This window comes from Siphateles boraxobius, unplaced genomic scaffold (genome assembly GCF_051911475.1).
Source record: "Siphateles boraxobius isolate OS27281-9 unplaced genomic scaffold, OSU_SipBor_1 84, whole genome shotgun sequence".
NCBI classification, from domain to species: Eukaryota; Metazoa; Chordata; class Actinopteri; order Cypriniformes; family Leuciscidae; genus Siphateles; species Siphateles boraxobius.
The window spans coordinates 472,305-494,913 of NW_027509213.1; the positions used below are offsets into that span (position 1 = coordinate 472,305).

General features: G+C 36.3%; 2 protein-coding genes across 3 annotated transcripts; both read left to right on the forward strand.

Moving 5' to 3' along the window:
* The first annotated feature begins 1,769 nt into the window (after positions 1–1,769).
* Positions 1,770–8,416, forward strand: cndp1 (carnosine dipeptidase 1). The gene is made up of 12 exons (XM_077221489.1): positions 1,770–2,189; positions 2,295–2,402; positions 3,211–3,354; positions 3,561–3,723; positions 4,970–5,058; positions 5,187–5,384; positions 6,321–6,405; positions 6,497–6,657; positions 7,198–7,362; positions 7,449–7,590; positions 7,932–8,079; positions 8,157–8,416. Exons 2-12 carry the CDS (start codon positions 2,295–2,297, stop codon positions 8,227–8,229), a joined length of 1,476 nt encoding a protein of 491 aa, XP_077077604.1. The 5' UTR covers positions 1,770–2,189; the 3' UTR covers positions 8,230–8,416.
* An 831-nt stretch (positions 8,417–9,247) lies between these two features.
* On the forward strand, positions 9,248–22,322 carry wdtc1 (WD and tetratricopeptide repeats 1). 2 transcript variants are annotated; one of them, XM_077221487.1, is made up of 16 exons: positions 9,248–9,487; positions 10,936–11,085; positions 11,312–11,395; positions 12,095–12,141; positions 12,220–12,331; positions 12,419–12,606; positions 13,959–14,141; positions 15,329–15,423; positions 15,512–15,627; positions 15,737–15,812; positions 16,204–16,288; positions 17,031–17,195; positions 17,902–18,137; positions 18,235–18,403; positions 19,321–19,513; positions 21,252–22,322. In XM_077221487.1, exons 2-16 carry the CDS (start codon positions 10,996–10,998, stop codon positions 21,447–21,449), a joined length of 2,037 nt encoding a protein of 678 aa, XP_077077602.1. In that variant the 5' UTR covers positions 9,248–9,487; positions 10,936–10,995; the 3' UTR covers positions 21,450–22,322. The 2 variants fall into 2 exon arrangements, with proteins under 2 accessions (XP_077077602.1, XP_077077601.1); XM_077221486.1 differs by having other exon boundaries at positions 9,266–9,487; positions 16,204–16,287; positions 17,021–17,195.
* The last annotated feature ends 287 nt before the right edge of the window (positions 22,323–22,609 follow it).

The window sequence follows — 22,609 nt, forward strand, 5'->3', positions numbered from 1 at the left end:
AATGGCATAACGTAATAAAAGCTGGATTGTAGATGAGTATTATCAGACAACTTTAAGCCTAAAATCCCATTTTCAAGGGCCCCATCTTGTGGTATTCCTCTGAAACTGCCTTTTACATAAGTTATTAAAGGACCTTGATGTTAAAGAATTTGCTCCGTATAGTTAATCTCTTTCTTGACTAATCCAACTTTCAGAGGTCAGAATTCCAGAAATACTGAACTAATTTACTCATATTTAATCTCAATAGAATAAAAGGCTCAGAAACCACGACTCATATATGCAACACATGCAGGATGTAGCCTACTGTTTGCTGGTATGAACACAGCCTGCGTATGCTTGCAAAAACGCAAGTTATTATTGGTGTAGGCCTATATTTTGCACACTGGAGCGTTCACTTACCTCATCTAACATGCTGGCAGAGGATGCACAAGTTAAAAGGAACGGAAATATTCTGCATGCTCTGAATTAATTGCCTGTTAAACCTGTCAACACAATTAAAATAAAAGTTCATTGTTGATCACCTAATAAGGCCCCCTGTGTTTAAAGTTCAAATGGCTTAAATCATTCTGCTGAGATAGTAAATCAGTTCCACGTCAAAGTTTATTTGCATTTTGAAATCAAACTTTTAAACCTAGCTGTGACGTCATCTATAACTATACAATAGTAGTTTGAAATTAAACTACTTAATTACGAGGTGGCTAATTCTACGAATTCATAATTTTTTTTCAAAAAACGTCATGAGGAAGGACCATCCCTAACCCCGCCCCCAAACCTATCACTGGGATCTAGACAAATCTATGAAAACTTACGAGTGAAAAAGCCCCCTCATACGTACAAATTTGCTGTGAGATTGCCTTGGAGATAGCCTACACAGTCTCACATGCAGTTTGGCATTATGCCATCAAATTCGATAGGCTATACGAAAATTGTTTTGTCTATCAAGTATCAACATAAAATCCATAACTTTTTGCCGGGATGGTCTGAAGATGATCTGTCTCGAATTTGGTGAAAATCGGACAAACGGTCTAGAAGCGTAAAAAAATAGTTTTATGTAAGAAAATCAAAATAGCGGACAGGATTGGTTCTATGTTCTCGGCTTGACCCATCTATTAAAACCAGATTTCAATAGTCAACATGCTCATTATGTTAGTTTGACAAAGGTTTTCTATGACTTAGGCCTATTTGACTAATTAGGCTTAAGGTTTTTCCAGGATTATCAAGAAAATCTGTCTGTCGATCTGTCTCAACTCTAGCAATCACTCTGAATGCCTTAGCAACTTTTCATCAACCACATAAAAAATGCATTGGCATTTTTTAAAGTAACTCCTTAGAACACTGGAACACCATAACAACCATCCCAGCTAACAAAAAATAGGGTTTAAGAACATTTTGCCGATGTTCATATTAAGTTTTGAAAAAAACATATCATGACGTTTAAACATACATTTTTTAAAATGTTTTTTTTTTGGTATGTGAGCGTTAGAAAGAACATTAAGAAAACATTACATTTTAACACTTTGCAAACATTATTAGAAAGTTACTTTTGAATTACATTCTGAAACAAGTATTAGCCGGATATTCAACTAAAACGTTTCAGGAAAAAAATGTGCCAAGAACAACGTAGTCTGTTCTTGTGCTAACGTTTTGAGAACTTTTTTTAAAGACCAGATCACTTTATTAACATCACTGGAAGAACATTGTGTTCATAACTTTGAGAGATTCTTGCCAGAACGTTCTGATAATCTCATTTTAAACACAAGGCTTCCACTGCATAAGCTTCGAACGTCAAATCTCTCAAAGCCTAACTTCAACTAATCTTCCAGTTTAACTCAACTTTATAAATCCAGCATACAAAGAGATGTCAGGTTATCTAGTGAAGTATTGATGTTTGTCCTTTAAACAGAGTCACTTGTCTACGTGTTTGAGCTTTGGAATGTATTTGATCTGCTTCCATACTGAACTCAGCGTGAGGGGGTTTCTCAGCCTTGCTTTAGGGATTGTGTTTGCCAGCAAGAAAATTAATTTTGGCAGCTATAAGCTGTTTTTTTCCATGCAAGGGAGACTTCAGTGACCTTATCTCGGCGGGGGGTTCCCTATGATAAAAACTATTTAACACAGCCTCATCTGGAGAAAGCACTGGACTGCGCTGAGCTCTTTGGACCTCCTTGTAAGCAAATCGTCTTGAGACGGTAGGTCAATTCATTTCTCTTAAAAACATTTCATTTCTTGTTCTGAGAATACGAATATTTTGCCAGTGTGTCAGATCTGCTGATGACTCTGTTTGCTCTCCACAGATGAACAGCATTAGTTTAGTCTGTTTCCTTCTGTGGACAGGAGCATCTTCCTTCAAATTTGAGGAGTTGACACAATATGTCAACAACCACGAAGAGGAATTTATCGAGGTATTTCTTGGTTGGGATGTTAAAGTTGTTCATTAATTTGATGATTCCATATGATAACTGGTGATCTTGTGTCCAAACTGTGAGCTAAGAAAGCTCAGAAAGACAGCATCCATCTGTAGATGCTCAAAGGCATCTATGTGTCTCTTCATTGATGCATCTTATCTCTGCAGGAATGCAACACAGTCTGTTGCAGATTGTTGCAGATGAAGTTGTTTATTTAAACTCCAGATAAGAAGACACAGAATTACCAAGACTCTTTTCTTTGAAGATTTAATCTGGTCAGCAAAGGTTGATGAAAGACATAGATTTTTGCTGAGATTCCTTTTTAAAATTTTGTTCCTAATTTTGAATGTAGTAAACAGGATGCAGAATTGGCATTAAAATTAAACAAGTAGCATAACTTCCTATAACTGTTGGGCACACATGATATTATTCATGATATGATATTTATGATCCATGTTTGAAATGCCACCTGTAAACAATTGTGTGTGTGTGTGTGTGTGTGTGTGTGTGTGTGTGTGTGTGTGTGTGTGTGTGTTGTTTCTTTGTTTTAAACTTAATATGTGTATATGTAGGCCTACATATATATTTTTTTAAAGTTTAAACTTAACGTGTGTTAAACTTAATGTGTGTGTGTGTGTGTGTGTGTGTGTGTATTCAATCAAGTTTAAAAATGAATAATATAATTAATGTTAATAGGCTACTGTTGTACACACACAACATAATGAGTATTTTCAGAAACATTGCACAGCCTATTTGTAATCCATGTAGGAAATGCCACCTGTAAAAACTATTTTGACTGTTTTAGACACTGAGAAAGTGGGTCGCTGTGGAGAGCGACTCCAGTGATGTTACAAAGCGATCCGACTTGCACAGAATGATGAACATGACTGCAGAAAAACTCCGGTTCATTGGAGGAACCGTGCAAATGATCGACGTCGGAACGCAGGCGGTGAGATCATGCATCCACACACACTCATTCTCATTTAGCTCTAGTGTCTTCATTTAGAACAGCTTGACTATCAGTACTTAAAACAAGTTACGTATGTAACCACGGTTCTATAAGTTCTGGATGACCACCAAAAACACTGCCTCTGGCGGTCAGTAAGAACGAAATAGATCCATCAAAGTTAAACCTTCAGTTCATCTCTTTTGCAGTTTCCCAACGGAAGCACAATTGCCCTGCCAAAAGTGGTCACAGCTCAGTTTGGAAGTGATCCTAGTAAACGCACTGTTTGCGTGTACGGTCACGTGGACGTCCAGCCAGCCAAGATAGAAGACGGATGGGCGACAGAACCTTATGAGCTGACTGATATCGATGGTAACCCTGTCACCTGTTACTTCAATTGAAAGTTTTTAGCTTCGACGTTTAAATGTCTTGCTTTCTCAAACTATAGCTTATAGCTTTCTTAGCTATATGCTTCATAGCTGTGATTAATTTTGCCAAACGTTTGCCAGTAATTGTAGACATTGAATGAAACCTTTACTTTTAAAGTCGTCATGAATTGGAAGTTGCGATAATCTTTTCTTCCTTATTGTGATATCCGAGTGAAACAGCTTATGGAACAAGAACAAATGTAGGGCGGGGCTTGATTTTGTCCATAGAGAGCCTAAGTCCCTCCCCTTCCGGTGGACCATGAGACCTTATTTCGGAAAAATATTGTATGGTAGTCAATGGCGAGAGACAACAAATATTTGGATCCCATCTGAATTGTGCCCTGAATTACACATATGATGTTTGTCAATTTAAAAGATACATTTTAAAGTCAAGAAAGTCGCAGTTTGATGTAAAACTGTTGAGGTATAAGACTGTGAAAATACGTAATTACAAAAAGACTACAAAGCCAAAAGGCGCACATGTGACGTCTTACCTTTTCTCTCAATGAATGAAGCTTACTTTACTGAAGCTAACGTCTGTCATTTCTTCTATAGTCTAACGTTATAATCGTAACGTTACGCCGTCATGCCTGTGTGTTTTGTACCAGACTGCACACACACGAGCTTGGTGACTACATAGTGCGAGAGCAGAGATGTAGTTCATTGAGTGATTTTCACATAAAACTAAATGTTACTCTTCTGTTTTATGACAAACTGTGACTTTCTTGACTTTCATAATTATCTTTTAAATTGACAAACATCATATGTGTAATTCAGGGCACAGTTCAGACGGAATAAAAAGATAAATTGTCTCTCGCCATTGACTACCATAATTATTTTTTCCGAAATAAGGTCCCATGAGCCGGAAGCAGAGGGGAGGGACTTAGGCTCTCTATTGGGAAATGATTGGATGGTTGTGGTTTGCTATTGGTGGATCTCATGTGAGTGACAGGTTGTGCCGCCCTCGCGCCATTAAACACATCATGTCGCTGCAAGAGGGAGGAGTTACTTTGATTAAAGATTACAAGGCATATGAATTTAAAAAATAATAATAATGATGTCCATGGATACATTATTTATAGTAAATACTGCAATATTCCCTTACCTTTTTTTAACGTTTTTATTTCATGGTGATTTCAAAGGTTTTTAACCAGCAAGAAAATCAGATACTATGTATAGTTTACTCCTAGGAAATCTATATGGAAGAGGAGCATCTGATAACAAAGCACCAGTTTTGGCCTGGATCCACACGGTGGAGGTCTACAAGGCCCTTAACATTGTAAGACAGCTTGAAATAGTTGTGAAATTAAATGAATTGTTGTGAAATGAAATGTTATAATTCTTCAAATGCAACATGTTGCTATAGACTTTTTGTCCAGAATTTGAAGTTCAAACTGTGTCCTACAGGAGCTGCCTGTCAATGTTAAATTCATCATCGAGGGAATGGAAGAGACTGGCTCTAATGGCCTAGATGATATGATTGAGGCCCAGAAAGACAAATTCTTCTCAGATGTAGATTATATCATCATCTCTGACTGTGTTTGGCTCAGCAAACGACCTGCGCTGACTTACGGAACCAGAGGCAACTGCTACTTCTTTGCCCAGGTACCGAGATTAAACCATTCAGATGTTCTTCATGTGCTGTCACCAGATATTTTAAGTTTTCATCTAAAATATATAATATATATATATTTTAAATATCATATCATATTTTATACATGTGTATGTGGCTTAAGCCTTGTTTAATGAAAAAAAAAACAGGTAAAAATGTTTAACATTAATAATTCTCACACATTACAAAAAACAAACAAACACGAGAGCATAGGATTTTTAAAACTGGATTTAACAACTATGAAAAATTTGGGTCGAATTGACCCACAAACAGAAATTGTATACGTACATTCCACAACTCAGAGTGTTGAAACTTTGCATGAGAAAAGGTCACAAAATATCAAGAAAACAAATCATAAGTTAACCAGTATTTACATGCAACCAGTGTTGGGTGTAACTAATCACTAAGTAATTTAATTATTTTTCCCTTGAAAAAGTAAAGTAAGGGATAACTTTTATTTTTTCTGTGATTTGATTACAGTTACTTCTGATGTAATTGCATTAAATATTGTATAGACTATAGAATAATTCTATATAAAAACAATAGTGGTTTTAACATCAAAATTGAATGACTGATGTTAAAATGCATGTTTTTAATGTAACCTCTCCTATACTTTAGTCAGTTCAAGAATAATTTATGCAATTAACTTTTATATTATTTATTTGAATTAATTAATTAGTGCAATACTTTTTAGAGAGAGTAATTAGTACAGTAATCCAATTACACTGGTGAAGATGTAATAACAACCTAGTAATTAATTACTTTTTTAGAGTAACACCCAACACCGCTTGCAACATAATATATTAAGTTTGTCTGCATCTTGTCAATTGCTTTGTTTCATTTATGACCTGAAGTATTTTTGATTAATGGTTAATTTTTAATTAAAAGCAATGTTCCTTACACGTGTTTGTTTCTTAATGGTGGTATAGGTGGAGGGACCCAAGAAGGATTTGCACTCTGGAGTTTATGGAGGAACAGTAATAGAACCAATGACAGACCTGATCGGCATCTTAGGTGCTTATTAACACATTCGGCTCTTTATTATTTTACCAGCTCATTATCAATCATCAGTTATCAAGGATCATTATCAATTTTTTTTACATAGACAAACTCATCAGCCCTAGTGGGGAGATCCTCATTCCCGGCATTAGGGAAGCAGTCGCACATCTTTCCGATGAGGAATGGAAGATGTATCAAGACATTGAGTTTGACATGGAGAGCTACAAGAAAGACATCGGCATGGACAAGCTGATGTATTCTAACAAGGCAAGTAAAAAGATGACATGAAATAGAAGTTGCGATATACTTTTCTTCCTTTTTATGATGTAAATCTGAGTGAAACGGCTTCTCAAACGAGAACAAATGTAGGGCGAGGCTTGATTTTGTCCATTGGGAATTGATTGGATGGTTGTGGTTTACTATTGGTGGATCTCATGTGAGTGACAGGTCGCCCCGCCCTCATGCCAGTAAACACATCATCAGAGAAGAGATGTTGCTGCAAGAGCTTGGGGATGTTATTTTGATTCAAGATTATGAGGCGCATGAATAAAAAAATAATAGTGATGTGCACTGACAAATCATTTTTAATAAACACTGCAATGTTCCATAAAAAATAAGAATGGTCAATTTTGATTTCATGGTGACTTTAAGGCATAGCTCACCCGAAAAAAAAAAAAAAAAATGTCATAATTTACTTTATAATTCCAAGTTTTCTTGAGTCATACGAGAGCTTTATGACAGGAAACTCTTGTATAACTCTTAGTGTTTTAATTTAGAAATTCATGCTATGTTCTTTAATCCCATCAGGTTGACTTACTCGCTCATCGATGGCGTCACCCAACCGTATCTATCCACGGCATAGAGGGCGCTTTCTCTTCAACTGGCACCAAGACTGTCATACCGGCCAAGGTCATAGCTAAGTTCTCCATTCGCCAGGTACCTAAAATGGATCCAGCCACGGTTGAAAAACAGGTGAAAGCAGATAAATCTCATTTTAAGATGTAAATCCAACTGTTCACACTATCATTTAGAGCTAAATAGGATCTTTTCAACCCTAGGTGACAGAATATTTGCGATCAGTGTTTGCTAAACGCAAGAGTCCCAATAAACTCAACGTCACCATGGTTATTGGAGCCAAACCTTGGCTGGCTGATCCCACCCATCCATTATTTGAAGCCGGAAAAGCAGCGGTCAAGAGAGGTCCTGTGCTGTACAATCCCTAATTTCCCTTCTATTCTGATGGGAATGAGAGGATATTCTAGCTGTAAAAACATCATTCGTTTTCTCCACAAAGAAATTGTGAAGCAGTGACATCTGCTCTTAAAAAGCATGGCAAATGTCATTAACTTTTGTCTTTTGTTTGGATTTTTAAAACACTGTTGCAGTTATAAGCCACTGAGAACTTGTTGGATTTTTTTATGGAGAAAGTGCAAGGGAAAAAATACTTCTAGAACCAAGATTCACAATGTAAACAGTTGTGCATTTAATAATACAACATGATCAAGGGAGCAATGACGTCACAACGTACTTCTCTCCTGTAGTTTTTGACACAGAGCCTGACTTGATCCGTGAGGGAGGCACGATTCCCATTGCCAGAACATTTCAGGATGTAACAGGCAAGAGCATCATTATGCTTCCCATCGGAGGCTTTGACGACGGCCTTCATTCACAGAACGAGAAGATAAGCAGGTAACTAGATCTTCTTTAGTCTGCTGGATTGCTTTTCTTTATGTAGATACATGTATTGTTTTATTTTAATTTTTCAGATACAACTACATCGAGGGAACCAAGCTGTTTATTGCCTACCTGAATGAAGTGTCCCAGATCAAGAAGTACTGACCAGATTATGTGAAAGATTGCTTGATACCACTGTGCTTCATCTACTGCTGTTACTCTGTAACATACAAATATTACCATTACGTGTCGGTTGAATCTAATAACAAATATATTTCTTTTAATTGATACATATTTTGCATGTTGACAAAGATTTATGTTGCTAGTAAATTAAACAAATTATGTAATGCAATGCATGTGTGCAGTGATTTTATTTGAAAACGGTATCTAAAATTAACTCATGAGACATATGCTACTTCTTATTACATTTTATGATGGCAGATTGAATACTATTCGGCTCATTACCTCCGTCAACAGGACTTTTAAATCTACTTATTATGGTGAAAAAACGAAACTCAAATCCTTAAATCCTTTGTCTTTAAAAATTCCAGAACATACTTTAATGTTTCAGATATTTTCACCTTGGGTATAAGAAGAGTGACAGTGGAAAAGGTGGTTACACCAATTTTCTCACATTTTCCATTTAATTCTTTCTTTTCATTAACATAGGCTATGTCACACATTCAAATAATACATGAAATACAGATATTCTACATACTTCACATAACCCATCCAGATGTTTTCCTATAATATGAAGAAGATTTGCATTCAACCCACAATGACCAAGTCTGGTGTATGTCTAGTGACTTGTATTATGTAATTTTACGTTCTGTTAAAACAGGAAATGCTTGAGAACATTTTATAGTTGCCAGATATTTATTAGTTTATTTTGCTTTTTTCAACAAACGTCCTAACCACATTTGAGCATTATTCTCATTAAAAACATAAACTTTAATGCAATCGCTGTGAATTAATTATTAAATCATCTGAAGAGCACGTAATCGTTTGACACGTTTTGAAAGTTTATAGAATAATGTATTTGAAAATTTTTTGAAACAATCCAGGTTAATATAACACAAGTACAATAACATAAAATACATAATATGAATAAAAGTCAAAGCAAAGTATAATAACAAAATCGAAAGTAGCCTATCATTATGTCGTTTCTCTAAATAAATCAAGCACTTTGCTGCATTTCAGTGGATCTGGCAATCCGGGCTGTCAGCGCTCAGTCAAGGAACTCGTTAGTAATGTGGCTTCAAAATCTCACCGATGCTTGATCACAACTAGTCATTTATTAGGTGATGGTGTTATTCAGCGGCTAATTAAAAGTATTGCAATAAATTACTGGAAGCACTGTTCAGGTTTAAGCGTAAATATCGATTTTTCGAGTTGCGCAGAATAAGGCCAGACAGACTCTCAGGTAAGACGATATTGCACATGTGGGGCTTAAATGCTATTTTTTATTTTTTTAGATGCATTTAGTTGTAAACAGACTGATTGAATAACCACTAACATATTTTCACTGCTGCCAGAAGTTTTTCTGTTTATTTAAATGTTTAGTTTAAATGTGTCGCTAGTCGGCTAATGCTACTGACTGTTGTTTATGTTTTGGTGAAAGCGTCATCTCAGCTGACAGTCAAATTATTTCAGCTTAATACATTTATTTGCTATAAACTAATTTATTATGGCTGAGGTTATTGGTATACGGACTGCTTAATAAACTACACAGTTAAATAGCATAGCACTTATGTCACTATAAACATATGATGTGGAATGCTTAAAGAATGCATCCAGATTTGGATTGCACTATTTAAGTGACGTTTAAATGCAGATCTGACACAGAAACGTAACTTTACTGTGAATTTTTCAAGTAATAAAGGCAGGGCAGTATTCAGATCTCATACATACAGTATTGGTCAAGCGTTTTGAATTATTAAGTTTTATTACATTGTGAAATATGAATACAATTTGTAAGATCTGTTGTTGTCTAAAATGTAATATATACCTGTGAAACAAAGCTGAATTTTCAGCATCATTACTCCAGTCTTCAGTGTCACATGGTCCTTCAGAAATCATTTTAATGTGCTATATATATTAACTGATCAGAAGTGAAGTAAAAGTAAAGGCATTATTCAATTGAATTCAAATTTATTTTTATAGCGCTTTTCACAATACATATTGTTTCAAAGCAGCTTTACAGAAAATGCATTTCAGAAATGTACATAGAAAAATACAGATAGTTAATCATGTATTAATTTAGGGCATAACATATCGCTGGCGTTGAGTCGTCTCTTCTCAGGCGTTTAGTCATCTCATCGCAGGTGTTGGGTCATCTGAAGTCTCCTTGAGAGGCTGGATACAAACTGGAGCTGACGAACGCTATTTACCTCGGGACTTGCGTCATATAATGATAAATTATAATGAAGAACAATTATTAATAACTAAGAACTGATCATAATTGAGTGGCAAATCAGCATATTAGAATGATTTCTGAAGGATCATGTGACACTGAAGACTGGAGTAATGATGCTGAAAATTCTGCTTTGCATTACAAGAATAAATCACATTATATAAATATATTCAAATACAAAACAGCCAGTTTAAATTGTATTAATATTTCACAATATTACTGTTATTTTTAAATGAATGCAGCCTTGGTGAGCATTTAAGAGACTTCTTTCAAAACCATAAAAAAATCGTAATTGTTCCAAACTTTTGACCAGTGTATGTATTGAAAATAAATGAGATGCGACAGAATGACAGTTTAAATTATCAAGCTCTAACTAACTTGAGTAGGCAAGTCCAAGACTCCAAATAAGTGTAAAATGACATGAGCAGCTGCTGTTCTGGCCTTGTTTACCGTTCTAGAAGCTCTGCCTCTCCGAGAGGCTTGAGTTGCACAGATGATCAGAGATCTTTGGCACCTGGATGCAACACTCGAGTCGACGCTCCATGACGTGCTGTGAGACCATGTCGCTGCGGAACGTCACCAGTGATCTTCTGCACAGGCAGATCAGGGTGAGGAAACGTCTTTATCTTTTAAAAGTACTAGAGTTTAGTTAAATTATAAATATTTAAAGCAAAAAAAATCCCCTCATTATTTAGTCACTCTCATGTTATTCCATGTTGTTGTTTTGTTAATGTGGAGGCCCGTTTTAAACCGGTTTTGCTAAACCAGTTTTATAAAGAAATGCGATACAAATGTCTTAGAGCACTTGTAATGTATGTCGATCCGTGTGTGCAGGAGAAGAGAGCGCTGGACTTCCAGAGACACTATCATGTGACCGACCCGTTTATAAAGCGTCTGGGGCTTGAGGCCGAACTACAGGTGATTTATGAATGATTGTGTGTTAATTTCATATTTTTTACGTGCCGTCATACACCGCGTCCAAGGGCAAGACTTTCCTCTGAAATAAAATAGGTTTAAGTTTTTTTATATATATATATATTTTATTTCAAGAATAAAAAATGATTTTTGATGATTTTATTTTTATTTAACAAAAATAACCCTGATGCATTCTGCACTCAAAAGTGAAAAGAACTTTTAAAAATGCAAGGCCAGTTATTTTTACCAGGTTTGTACTAAGTACTAATCTACTGGGACATTAAAAGCCCAAACTCAGCATACATCTTAATGATAATGCACACTTCTATGCAGGCAAGCAAATGCACCCAGAGTATGAATGCAGCTAAACTACATTTAATGTTTCCCCTAGAAAACCATATAAAGAAAATGCTTAAAGGGACAGATCATCCTAAAATGAAAATTAAGTCATAATTTGCTTTTAAGAACCACAAAAGGAGATTTTTTTTTGTAAATGTTCAGTTCACGCTCGTCCATATAATGGCAGTGAATAGCAACCAGCATCAAGCTTTTTAAAAAAGACGCAAAAGTATCACAGAATGATCCCATATGACACGTGCCGTATATTCCAAGTGTTCTGGAATACGATAGGGTTTGGTGAAAAACTATATATATTAGGATTGCTAATATATTTTAGCGCTGAGTTATTGTCTGTGTTTTCAGGGTCACTCTGGCTGTGTCAACTGTCTGGAGTGGAATGAGAAAGGAGAGTAAGTTCTGTTGTAAAACCCAGTTTGCTGCATTTCACAGTGTCTCTTCATAAACTCATTCGGCTTGTTCCTTTCTAGTCTCCTGGCCTCAGGTTCAGATGATCAGCATGCCATCATCTGGGATCCCTTCCGGCACAGGAAGCTCATCACTATGCACACAGGACATGCAGCTAACATCTTCTCAGTCAAGGTGAAGCTCACGTCAAGTTTCTGCTTTTTCACACAGGGGCTTGTAAATAGGCCAGAATGTGTATTCTTAATGAACGTGTGTTTGCAGTTCCTCCCTCACTCCGACGACCGAATCTTGATCACAGGAGCCGCCGATACTAAGGTGCACGTGCACGACTTGACGGCGAAGGAGACCATTCACATGTTCTCAGACCACACTAACCGTGTCAAACGGATCGCAACGGCTCCCATGTGGCCCAACACCTTCTGGAGCGCAGCTGAGGACGGCATCATCAGGTAGGCGGGTTGATGTCTCTGCCTCAGACGTGCTTGAGTTCGCGAGTTGATAAAAGCAAATAATTGCATTGAATAAAAAATGAAAATAAATAAATGGGGCTGCATGATAAACAGGATGAAGCTCTGCGCAATTATCAAATCAAAGGCTGCAATGTGATGAAATAACTGTATAGGCTGATGCGCTATATGTTTCAGAGTGAAGCACGCACAGCATTTCAGTATCAATATGTTTTTTATTTTACAGAACAATTGTTATTTACAACAGTATTATATTTGTGTCTTAATTTTATTAATCACTACAGACTTTAATTAAAAAACAAGTAATAATGCTAACAGTAGATACATATGGTTTTACATACATATTTTTTTTATTATAAATATGTGGCTATATTACAACTCCCCCTTAGTGCGTTGATCAGAGGATAGTGCGTGCCCTCCCACTTTGTTGCAATTTGATGATTTTTGTAAAATAACTTCTGTTTTTGGTTTTCAAACTCCGAGTGGTTTCAGTTTAATATGCTGCAGGCTCATTTATTGATAATAAACAATATAATGATATCGGGCTTGTTTTTGAAGCTGCGGTTACTTATTTGTCTTGCGAGAGTTGGCAACACTGGTGCTGACGTGCTGTTAGCCGTGTTGAATCTCGAGGAGATGAGCACAAGCCTCCAGCTGAAGTTTAATCATATATGTTCTCCTTGAGGTTAAATAGGCTCATGGGAACCAGCTTATATGCCCTTGAAAACGGCATCTCCAGATGTTGTGTTGGCTGCAGGGTAGTATCACCCATCGGGGAGCATGCAAATGCCCTGGCACTGAATGATGTTTGGATATGAAAGAACACAGCAGGTCTCTGGCTAATGCCAAAGCTCACTGCCTTGCTGTCTTTAATGCTCTGCATGTAGAGGACACATCAACAGTAGGAAAATATGAGCTTCAAACAGGTTTTTTATTTTTAAATAAGTGTCTGAAAGTGTGGTCACAATAGTGTCATTTCACGAAAAAAAAAAAAGTCAATTGTGAATAGTGTAGGGTGACTTGAGGAGGACATTTCTCAGGGATAAGTTTTATAAGTTTGTAGTACATTATGTAATTCCTCTCAGCAAATGGTCAAACACGTTCATCTAGCGTGTGTTTACATATAAAAACAATAGAAAAGTAACGCAGTGGAATGTAAAAACACATCCTGTATGGATGGACCTGTACACTTGTTGTTTTTTGTAAACGAAAAAAATTAATCTGACACTAAAATGTAATAATTTTCTTTCCTTTTCCAATCTGCCATATATAGACAATCAATACTCGCTTTACATTTTCAAGTCTGTTAACCATTTTATTTCTCTTGTACCCAGGCAGTATGATCTGAGAGAGAGCAGTAAGCGCTCGGAGGTGTTAATAGATCTGACGGAGTATTGCGGGCAGCTTGTGGAAGCCAAATGTCTGGCAATCAACCCTCGTGACAACAACTACATGGCTGTGGGAGCTAACGGGCCTTTTGTCCGGCTCTATGACATCAGAATGATCCACAATCACAGGTGATTTTATTTGTATTATTAAAAGAATAATTCGAAAAAAAAACTGAGATGTGAGGCAGAATGTCCCTACAAAAATAATATTGTCCAAAAAGTATCCAAGGAAGAGACAGACATTATTTGTTAACAATCTTCCCCTCTCAAATCTCAATCACTTCTGCTGTTATCAATCAAGCTGTTAGTTTAGACTCATTGCAGCAGGTTTGATGGTCCGTGTAACGCTTCATAATTCAGTTCTCAGACCATACAATGCAAATGAAAAATTGAAACCAGACATTCATTTTTCTTGTTTTTCCAGTTACATTATCAATGGATAGTTGCCTTTTTCTCCCCTTTTTTAAATTTTACTTGTGCTAAATTGTGACTTCAGACAAAAACATTTGAACCGATTTTCCGTCTTGTAATTTGCGCCGTGGGCGGTACATTGGCACGGGGGTGTGGCCGTGGAATAACTTTACTATCATTTCATTGATGCAACTGCTTTATTTGCACTGTATGGTCTGAAAACTGAATTGTGAAGCGTTACACGGACCTTTGATGTTATTAGAATTGAAAATTTGAAAAGTGAGGCAACAAGTGAGAGTTGAGACGTGGCAGATTATAAATCCTTTTCACAAAAATTCGCATTCCAATGACAAAAATAATTTCGGGTGGAATATATCTTGAAATACTATTTCAATTTACTCTATTTTCCAGAACATAATTGCATTTAAATTGCATTTTTGAGGGAACCCCCCCTCACACACACATTGGTTTATAAGTCAGTTTATTATTACAATCACAAATAATGATAGATAACGGTAAGTAAAATGAAATATATACAAACATTAAATACTTTAAACGTGTTTTAGTTCCCTTCACTCCACAACATATACTTATAACATAAAATTAGCGGTATTCAGACCTGATCTAGAATGAAAAATATAGGTATAAAACAAATTATAATGGCATTCATTATAAACAACAACCGAAACTAAATTAATGAAGTGAAATTTAAAAAATAAATGTTCTTGATGCTAATTGCATTATATAAGTCACTGATGCGAAGCACGTTTAATTTCATAAAAACGACTTTTTCAGAAAACACACAGTAAATAAAATGCTTGGTTAAAGATCCATGTTCCTCTTTTGATTATATTTCAGGGATGTTTTCTTTAGGGTGTAATGTTACATTCCTGTCTACCTTCTAGGAAGTCTATGAGTCAAAGTACCTCAGCTGGTGTTCATACATTTTGCGACAAACGGAAATCGATACCGGATGGTGCTGGACAATACTATGTCGCAGGTTTGTAGTCTTTATCATTGCGTTGCTCCAGGATGGAACTTCTGTGTTGGAAAAACCTGCTTTCACAGATATTTATCTCCGTTTGCAGGTCACTTGCCTGTGAAGCTTCCTGACTATAATAACAGATTACGAGTTCTGGTGGCAACCTATGTTACATTCAGTCCCGACGGTACTGAACTGCTGGTAAACATGGGTGGAGAACAGGTAATTAACTAGTGAGGTTTGCTGCTGATAGTTATTGACTCTCCGTTGCCAGTGTGCAGCACTAAAGATGCTTTATGCACAGTTACGCATTACTGCTTCCTGTTTGCAGGTATATTTATTTGATCTGACGTTCAAACAGAGGCCGTACACTTTTCTGCTGCCCAAAAAGTGCCACCCATCATCAGGTAAGCTGTGAAAGCTGTCTTGGAATAGTAGTCAATAACAAGTAGACCAAAGTAGTTCATCCAAGTTGTACTAAGACCAGAACGGGCATTGTTCAAAATTCATGTATAACTTTGATGAAAGGTTTTGATCCACTTAAAATGTTGACTTCTGTATTTATTTAATAATGATAAATATATCAATTAGTCTTATTGCATTTAGGATCATAATTAATAATTACAAAGGTTTTGCGCAACTTTGAACTAAATTGAGCTGAATAATGACACTTTTGTCTTTTTAAAGCTTATTTACAGCTGAAATTAATTATATATATATACATCAATAAGAAGTAACCTTGTGTTGCACTGGTCTGCTCTTGATTAATTGTTGTTCATGATGGGTATCTTCTGGCAGAGGTACAAAATGGAAAAACCACCAACGGTGTGTCCAATGGGATTCATCTACCTGCAAGCCACCTTAAACTGGCTAAATTGACCAGGTAACATTGATTCATGTGTGTTATCCTGACTGCATCTTTAATTATGTTTCCAACCAAATTTGTGAATTCAACTTCTGACTGTCTCACTTACCTCAAACAGGAGACTAGATTGTTCCTGGGAAATTGGTGCAAAATATGTGTAATAAAAATGGAAGTTGCTGCAATTGGGGATGCCACAATGCCTCTTTTTACTAACATCATAAATTACTTGCGTTTTAAGAAATACTGTCATGATATCTTGCATTTGAATGTCTGGTGTTTGGGAAAGTTCTGGGAGGAAATTAAACCAGATCATTTTGATGACAGACTTTTGCTCAGGCATTTCAGAATGACCAAACCAACATTTGAGATGATTTGCAAAGCGATTGGTCCACTGGTTAGTCCAGTTATCCAATCACCTTAACATCGTGTAAGTTTTTGTTGTGCATTCAGGAATTTATTTGGTAAATGTGTTTCCATCATAGTTTATGCGCGTCTTATCGGATAAAAAAAATTATCTGCTTCAATTGCGTGCAATGCATATGTTTTTTATGATACATTTTTGGATTTTATGCACATTTTGCTGTTTCCATTTAGTGTTTTTTTTAATGCAATATCCTAAAATTCGCATAAAAATAGGTGGTTGGAAACATGGCTATTGATTCTGTCGCCGTCCTGTTTATATAATATTATTTCCCATTCATTTGTCACAGACTAGTTTGAGTTGCAGTAATTGTTGCTGTCTGTATTTGCGTGGCTCCAGTGATCTTCCTCCTTATCTGGAGAGGATCAAGCAACAGGCTAATGAAGCGTTCGCGCGGCAGCAGTGGACTCAAGCCATTCAGCTCTACAGTCTAGGCCTCCATGAAGCCAGCCAAAATGCTATGCTGTACGGAAACCGTGCTGCTGCATACATGAAACGAAAATGGTATGATCGAGCTTTTTGATGCAAGAAGTGCTGCATGATTTGGTTAAAAAAAACATCACATTGTGATTATTTTGACTTTGGAAACAGCACATCTCGGGTTGAAGAAGGTTCATACAGCGCATGCCAAGTTTATATTTGTTTATAACTGAATCCACAGTATTTTTGCTTTAAGGCAAGACGCCACAGGTGAATAAGGTCAGATTTTAACTAATCAATATTACCATTCTTTCCCTAGTTGATTAATTAAAGTACATTATGACAATTGTTTTGTATTACAAGTTTTCAGAAATTTTATGTTCAAATTTATAAATTATCTAATTAAATATGCACCTTTCCAGAACAGAAATCCAGGCTCAAAATTCTTGTTTGTTTTTGTTGACATAATTAACAGGTACAGTTACACTCCATATATCCGAAATTACTGTCAACAAAACTAGGAATAAAAATGTACAGTTTGGTGTATGTAAAGATTTCTGACTCTAAAATTTACAGATGCAAATAAATAGTCCAATAAAATAAACACTTAAAAGTGTATTTTGGTTGAGTTCTTTCCACTAGTCTGAAAGAAGACGTGTTATGGAAGCAAATTGACCAGTGCATGAAAAAACAATGGTTTGGCCTTGTAGTGTCTTGCTTTAATAATCAATGTTTTTATTATAGTTTTAATGTGAAGAGCATCATGTGGCTCTGCTCTGGTCTCTGACAGGGACGGTGATCACTATGACGCGCTGCGAGACTGTCTTAAGGCCTTGTCCCTGAACCCAGGCCACCTGAAGGCGCACTTCCGTTTAGCGCGCTGCCTCTTCGAGCTCAAGTACATCGCCGAGGCCCTGGAGTGTCTAGATGACTTCAAGGGCAAGTTTCCAGACCAGGCGCACAGCAACGCTTGTGACGCACTCGACAAAGACATCAAGGCTGCCCTCTTCTCAAAAACAGACTCCTGTATGTTCTTGTCTTGTCTGTCTTGGATATTGTATTTTGTTTGTGGATGCATTTTAATAATAAGGATTCTGGATATTTTTTCATGCATCTGATCTAGCTGACGACAAAAAGGGGAACAGCTCCATCCGCTTTCATAATTTCAGCCGGAAAGAGTCCATCCCGGAGGATGAGATTGTTCTCAGAGAGCGAAGCTTCGACTACAAGCATCGCTATTGTGGCCACTGCAACACGACCACTGATATTAAGGAAGCAAACTTCTTTGGAAGGTCAGTTTACTGATGCATTATTCCCCTCTAATGAATTAGGGCTGGGTGATACATTTAAATACATATTAATAATAATTTTATGATGATTTTAATGCATTTTTATTTAAGTTTCCTTAAGAATGTTTCAATACACTAGTTTAATGATTTAAAGATGTTTTAATGGAATCTCTCATTTAAACTTCAGTAGCACACCTTGATAATTTGAACTAGATTTTTACTGTAAATTTTCTTCTTGCGTTACACATTTTGCATCTACTTGTTAAAAATGGTACCTGTAGCTGGAACAGTAAAGCACAGCACTTTGAACACCAGGGTTGATTCTCAGGCAATACATGCAATGCTGAATGCATTGTAAGTCACTTGGATAAAAGCATCTGCCAAATGCATTAAATTTTGATTTTTAACCAGGTTTATATTGTTACAGTATAGGTAGTATATTAAAACAATGTATTATCTTTCTCCGTGTTACCTGCACCCAGATATCCCAGTTTAATTGTCAGCAAAAGTCTGCCGGATGACGCAAAGCGCTGTCATTTTTGACAGATTTTGTTAATTCCCCCTTTAATGTAAATCTCTTGTCTATGCCTTGGGGACCACAATGGAAATAAGTCTATGGACTTTATTGTGTTATCCCTGATTATTTATGTATTTTTAATGTATGAGACCGAGTACTGTTTCATTTTTTTTTTAAATATTCAAGTGGTTAAATAAAATCAATCAATCTCTCTCCCAGATATCCCAGTTTAATTGTCAGCAGGTCTGCCGGGTGACATTTTTGACAGTTTTTGTTCATTTTGTTAATTCCCCCTTTAATGTAAATCTCTTGTCTATGCCTATGATGCATGCCATATCTGCTGCTAAACGAGGATCTGAATATAAGACAACATAACACGACTTGTTTGGTTGTCGCTCTACAGTAAAGGCCAGTACATTGTGAGCGGTTCAGATGATGGGTCATTTTTCATCTGGAACAAAGAGACAACGAACCTGGTGCGGATCTTACAGGGGGACGAGTCTATAGTGAACTGCCTACAGCCACACCCCAGCTACTGCTTCCTGGCCACCAGCGGCATCGATCCCGTAGTGCGGCTGTGGAACCCAAGACCGGAGGTACCAACCGACTCCAATGCCACTTTTGTCACATCAGTTATGACTGATGAATAAATTATTGCTAACAGCATTTACATGCACCCTCATAATGCGATTATACTGAGATTTAGGCAATATTGCAATTAAACTTTATTTCATGTAAACACAATACTTTGATCAAATATATGCGATTAGGCTCATAATCGTAGCAACCGTAATCTTAGTAAAATATGTGGTGTATGCTGATTTTAATCACTATAAACAGGCATGTAAACGCTAATCGTATCTATTCCACTCTGACCAAAGTATGCATGTGCTTGTGACATACGTGGATGATGGTGTCATGCACAGATTCGTAAACATGTCATGCACAGATTCGTACTTCTTACTCTGATTGTTGAAAATAATAACATTATTGCTTCACATGTAAACGTAGGCTGCAACAAATTATTATTCTGATAATCAATTAATCTGCTGATTATTTCTTTGATCAATTGGATGAAAATCCAAAAATAATCCGTTTAAAAAAACAAAACAATTATCCGTAATTTACAAAATTGTTATTCCACATGCTGCCCAATGTTGCCCTCCAGATAATGTCCAAATGCCAAGTTGAAGGCAATGAATACAAATTTAGTGAATATGTATTTATGTAGGCTATATCCAATTAAACATTGTGCAAAAAATAGGAATTTAAACTCATTACTTCCTATGCACAAGTATAAGGTAAAATCACTAAATTAAAAAATAACGAAGAAAATCAAAAGCTCAGACTAACTGGTACGAGGTAGCAAGAATACACATTTACTTATCTGAACATATATAAATGTATTTTTATGAGAGCAGTAATAAAATGCCTATTACAATTATTTGTTGCATGTAAAATTTTAGAAATAGAAAAATGTAGATTTTAGTGAGTTGTTTGAGTCTTTGGTCTGTTTTAGTTTTAGTCTGCTGGACGCACATGTGCAAGCCAGCGCTCGTTCAGTTTAACGGAGACGCTCGCTGTCGAGACGAGCCTTTTGAGCGTATTGAATTTATCAAAAACTGTGTAATTGTGGCCTAAATAAACAAAAATAAGATTGATCCAACTAACTAAAAAAATGTATTACAATAAATTTTTTTTAAGTAAGATAAATAATTAATATATGAAAATAAATAATAAGAAAATGAGTGTAAAATGTAAAAACAAATAAATACAAATAAGATGAAACTTACTAAATAAATTAATTGATTAAAATAAACAAAATATTATTTAAATAAATAAATCGGCCCATATTCATACATTTAATTAAAATTGTTTTTTTATATAAAAAATAAATACATGTATAAAATACATCTTACTCACATCTTCAACTTACAGTGAGTTTAAAAACGCAATGAAGTAGGCTAATAGAAACTTAATAGTTTACACATTTATAATATCATTTTTTCACACTGTTAGTTGGATCTTTTTACATAAAAATATAAAGCTCTCTTTTAAATTTTAGGATGGGGGTCCCTTCCATACGAATCATCATATTTCGGGGGTCTGCGGCATCTAAAAGATTGAAAAGCCCTGCTTTAGAATGATTAATTCTTTCCAAATGGAGCTATTCAAAATATTGCAATGTCAGTTTTTTCCAACATCGCGCAGCACTAATCTAATGTATCTCGAGGCGAGACAAAGACAGATAAACTACATCAGACTGTTGATTGCACCAAAAGTAACTTCCAAACTTCTTTTCTCTTGTGTCTATCCTGCATGGCCGACCGGCAGTCTGAGAATGAGAACTGTCGGGTGGTGGAGGACATGGAGAGTGCGGCCCAAGCCAACCAACGGCGCATGAACGCGGATCCGCTGGAGGTGATGCTGTTGAACATGGGCTACCGCATCACAGGCCTGAGCAGCAGAGGAGCCGAGGGCTCGGATGAGGACGATAGCTCAGAGGGACAGGTTCAGTGCCGCTCTAGCTAGAACGCGCCCGTCCCACATTTGAGAAGGCGACAAAGCACCTTAGATATCTACTTTGCAATTTCAGTTCTTCAACATGATGCTGAGTGAATGAATGTTTGCCGCTCCACACTATGCAGAAGTTTGGAGAAGTGGGGAACACAATCGCACAATCCAAGTGAAGTCAAAAGCACTTACAGATTAATGTCGGCAAAATCATTTTAAAAAGCGCGCGCTTGAAGAGTGTTGGCACACCGTCAGATTAAAGCTTGTTTCCAAAGTCTCAAAGCGCTTGGGTCTTTCATATGTGGGGCTTGCTGTTGGACACTTTTGACCATGAAATTCTCATTTTGTTTCTTTTCCCAATGAACGTAATCATCTTTTTGAGCGCCAGAGGACAGTAAAATGAGTGTTAATATATGTTTATAGGTCTGCAGCAATTTCTTTTGGAATATATTCTGGAAAAATAAATGTTTATGTTCGACCCAGACTTGCATTGTGGATGTTCATCAAGTCGTGGTTTGCTGGGACTGAAAATGTTTGCTGTTGAAGATTATGCTTATTGTCAGATATTTTGGAAGGATTTGTTTTTATTAATATTTTTTTTTTTACCTTTTTCTTCATCGGCACAAGCAGGACGTCTGACTGTTGCCCTTTCATCTTCATTGATGAACCTGAAAAGAGATGATAAAACAAGAATAAGAGACTTATCACAAAGATTATAACCTGCTATGAGAAGAAGAGATTTAACTGCAGTAAAAAGAAACATAATTGGGTCTATTTTGGGATATGTGTTCTTTTTTTGTTGTTGTTTCACTGTGTTAATTTTCTTTTAGGATTTTAGTACAGTTTAGTGCAACATGTAAAAAATAAATAACATTTCTGTTGTTACTGTCATGATCCTTGGTGAAGTTTTTCCAAAAAGCAAATTATTTGACTTAAACATACTTTTATCATCAGCGGTATGGCTTTTTAAAACACGGTAACAATGCGACGGAGACAAACTAGATCGCTCTAATTAGAGCCAGTGGAGCCATCGACACTAGAAGCGCCAGACAAACACGCTGCACAGCTACTCCAGTCATGTCTCAAATAAAATTAATTCATTTACAGATATTATGTGTGATTTTATTAATTGACTTATTTACTGATTGTTACATTAAAGCAAGCTCATGATTTCTCTG

Coding starts and splice junctions, on each gene's coding strand:
- cndp1 (XM_077221489.1), top strand. CDS start 2,295: ATGAACAGCATTAGTTTAGTCTGTTTCCTTCTGTGGACAGGAGCATCT. Junction 5,059..5,186: donor TCTACAAGGCCCTTAACATT/GTAAGACAGCTT, acceptor TGTGTCCTACAG/GAGCTGCCTGTCAATGTTAA. Junction 5,385..6,320: donor ACTGCTACTTCTTTGCCCAG/GTACCGAGATTA, acceptor ATGGTGGTATAG/GTGGAGGGACCCAAGAAGGA.
- wdtc1 (XM_077221486.1), top strand. CDS start 10,996: ATGCAACACTCGAGTCGACGCTCCATGACGTGCTGTGAGACCATGTCG. Junction 16,288..17,020: donor TAAACTGGCTAAATTGACCA/GGTAACATTGAT, acceptor GTCTGTATTTGC/GTGGCTCCAGTGATCTTCCT. Junction 19,514..21,251: donor TGTGGAACCCAAGACCGGAG/GTACCAACCGAC, acceptor GCCGACCGGCAG/TCTGAGAATGAGAACTGTCG.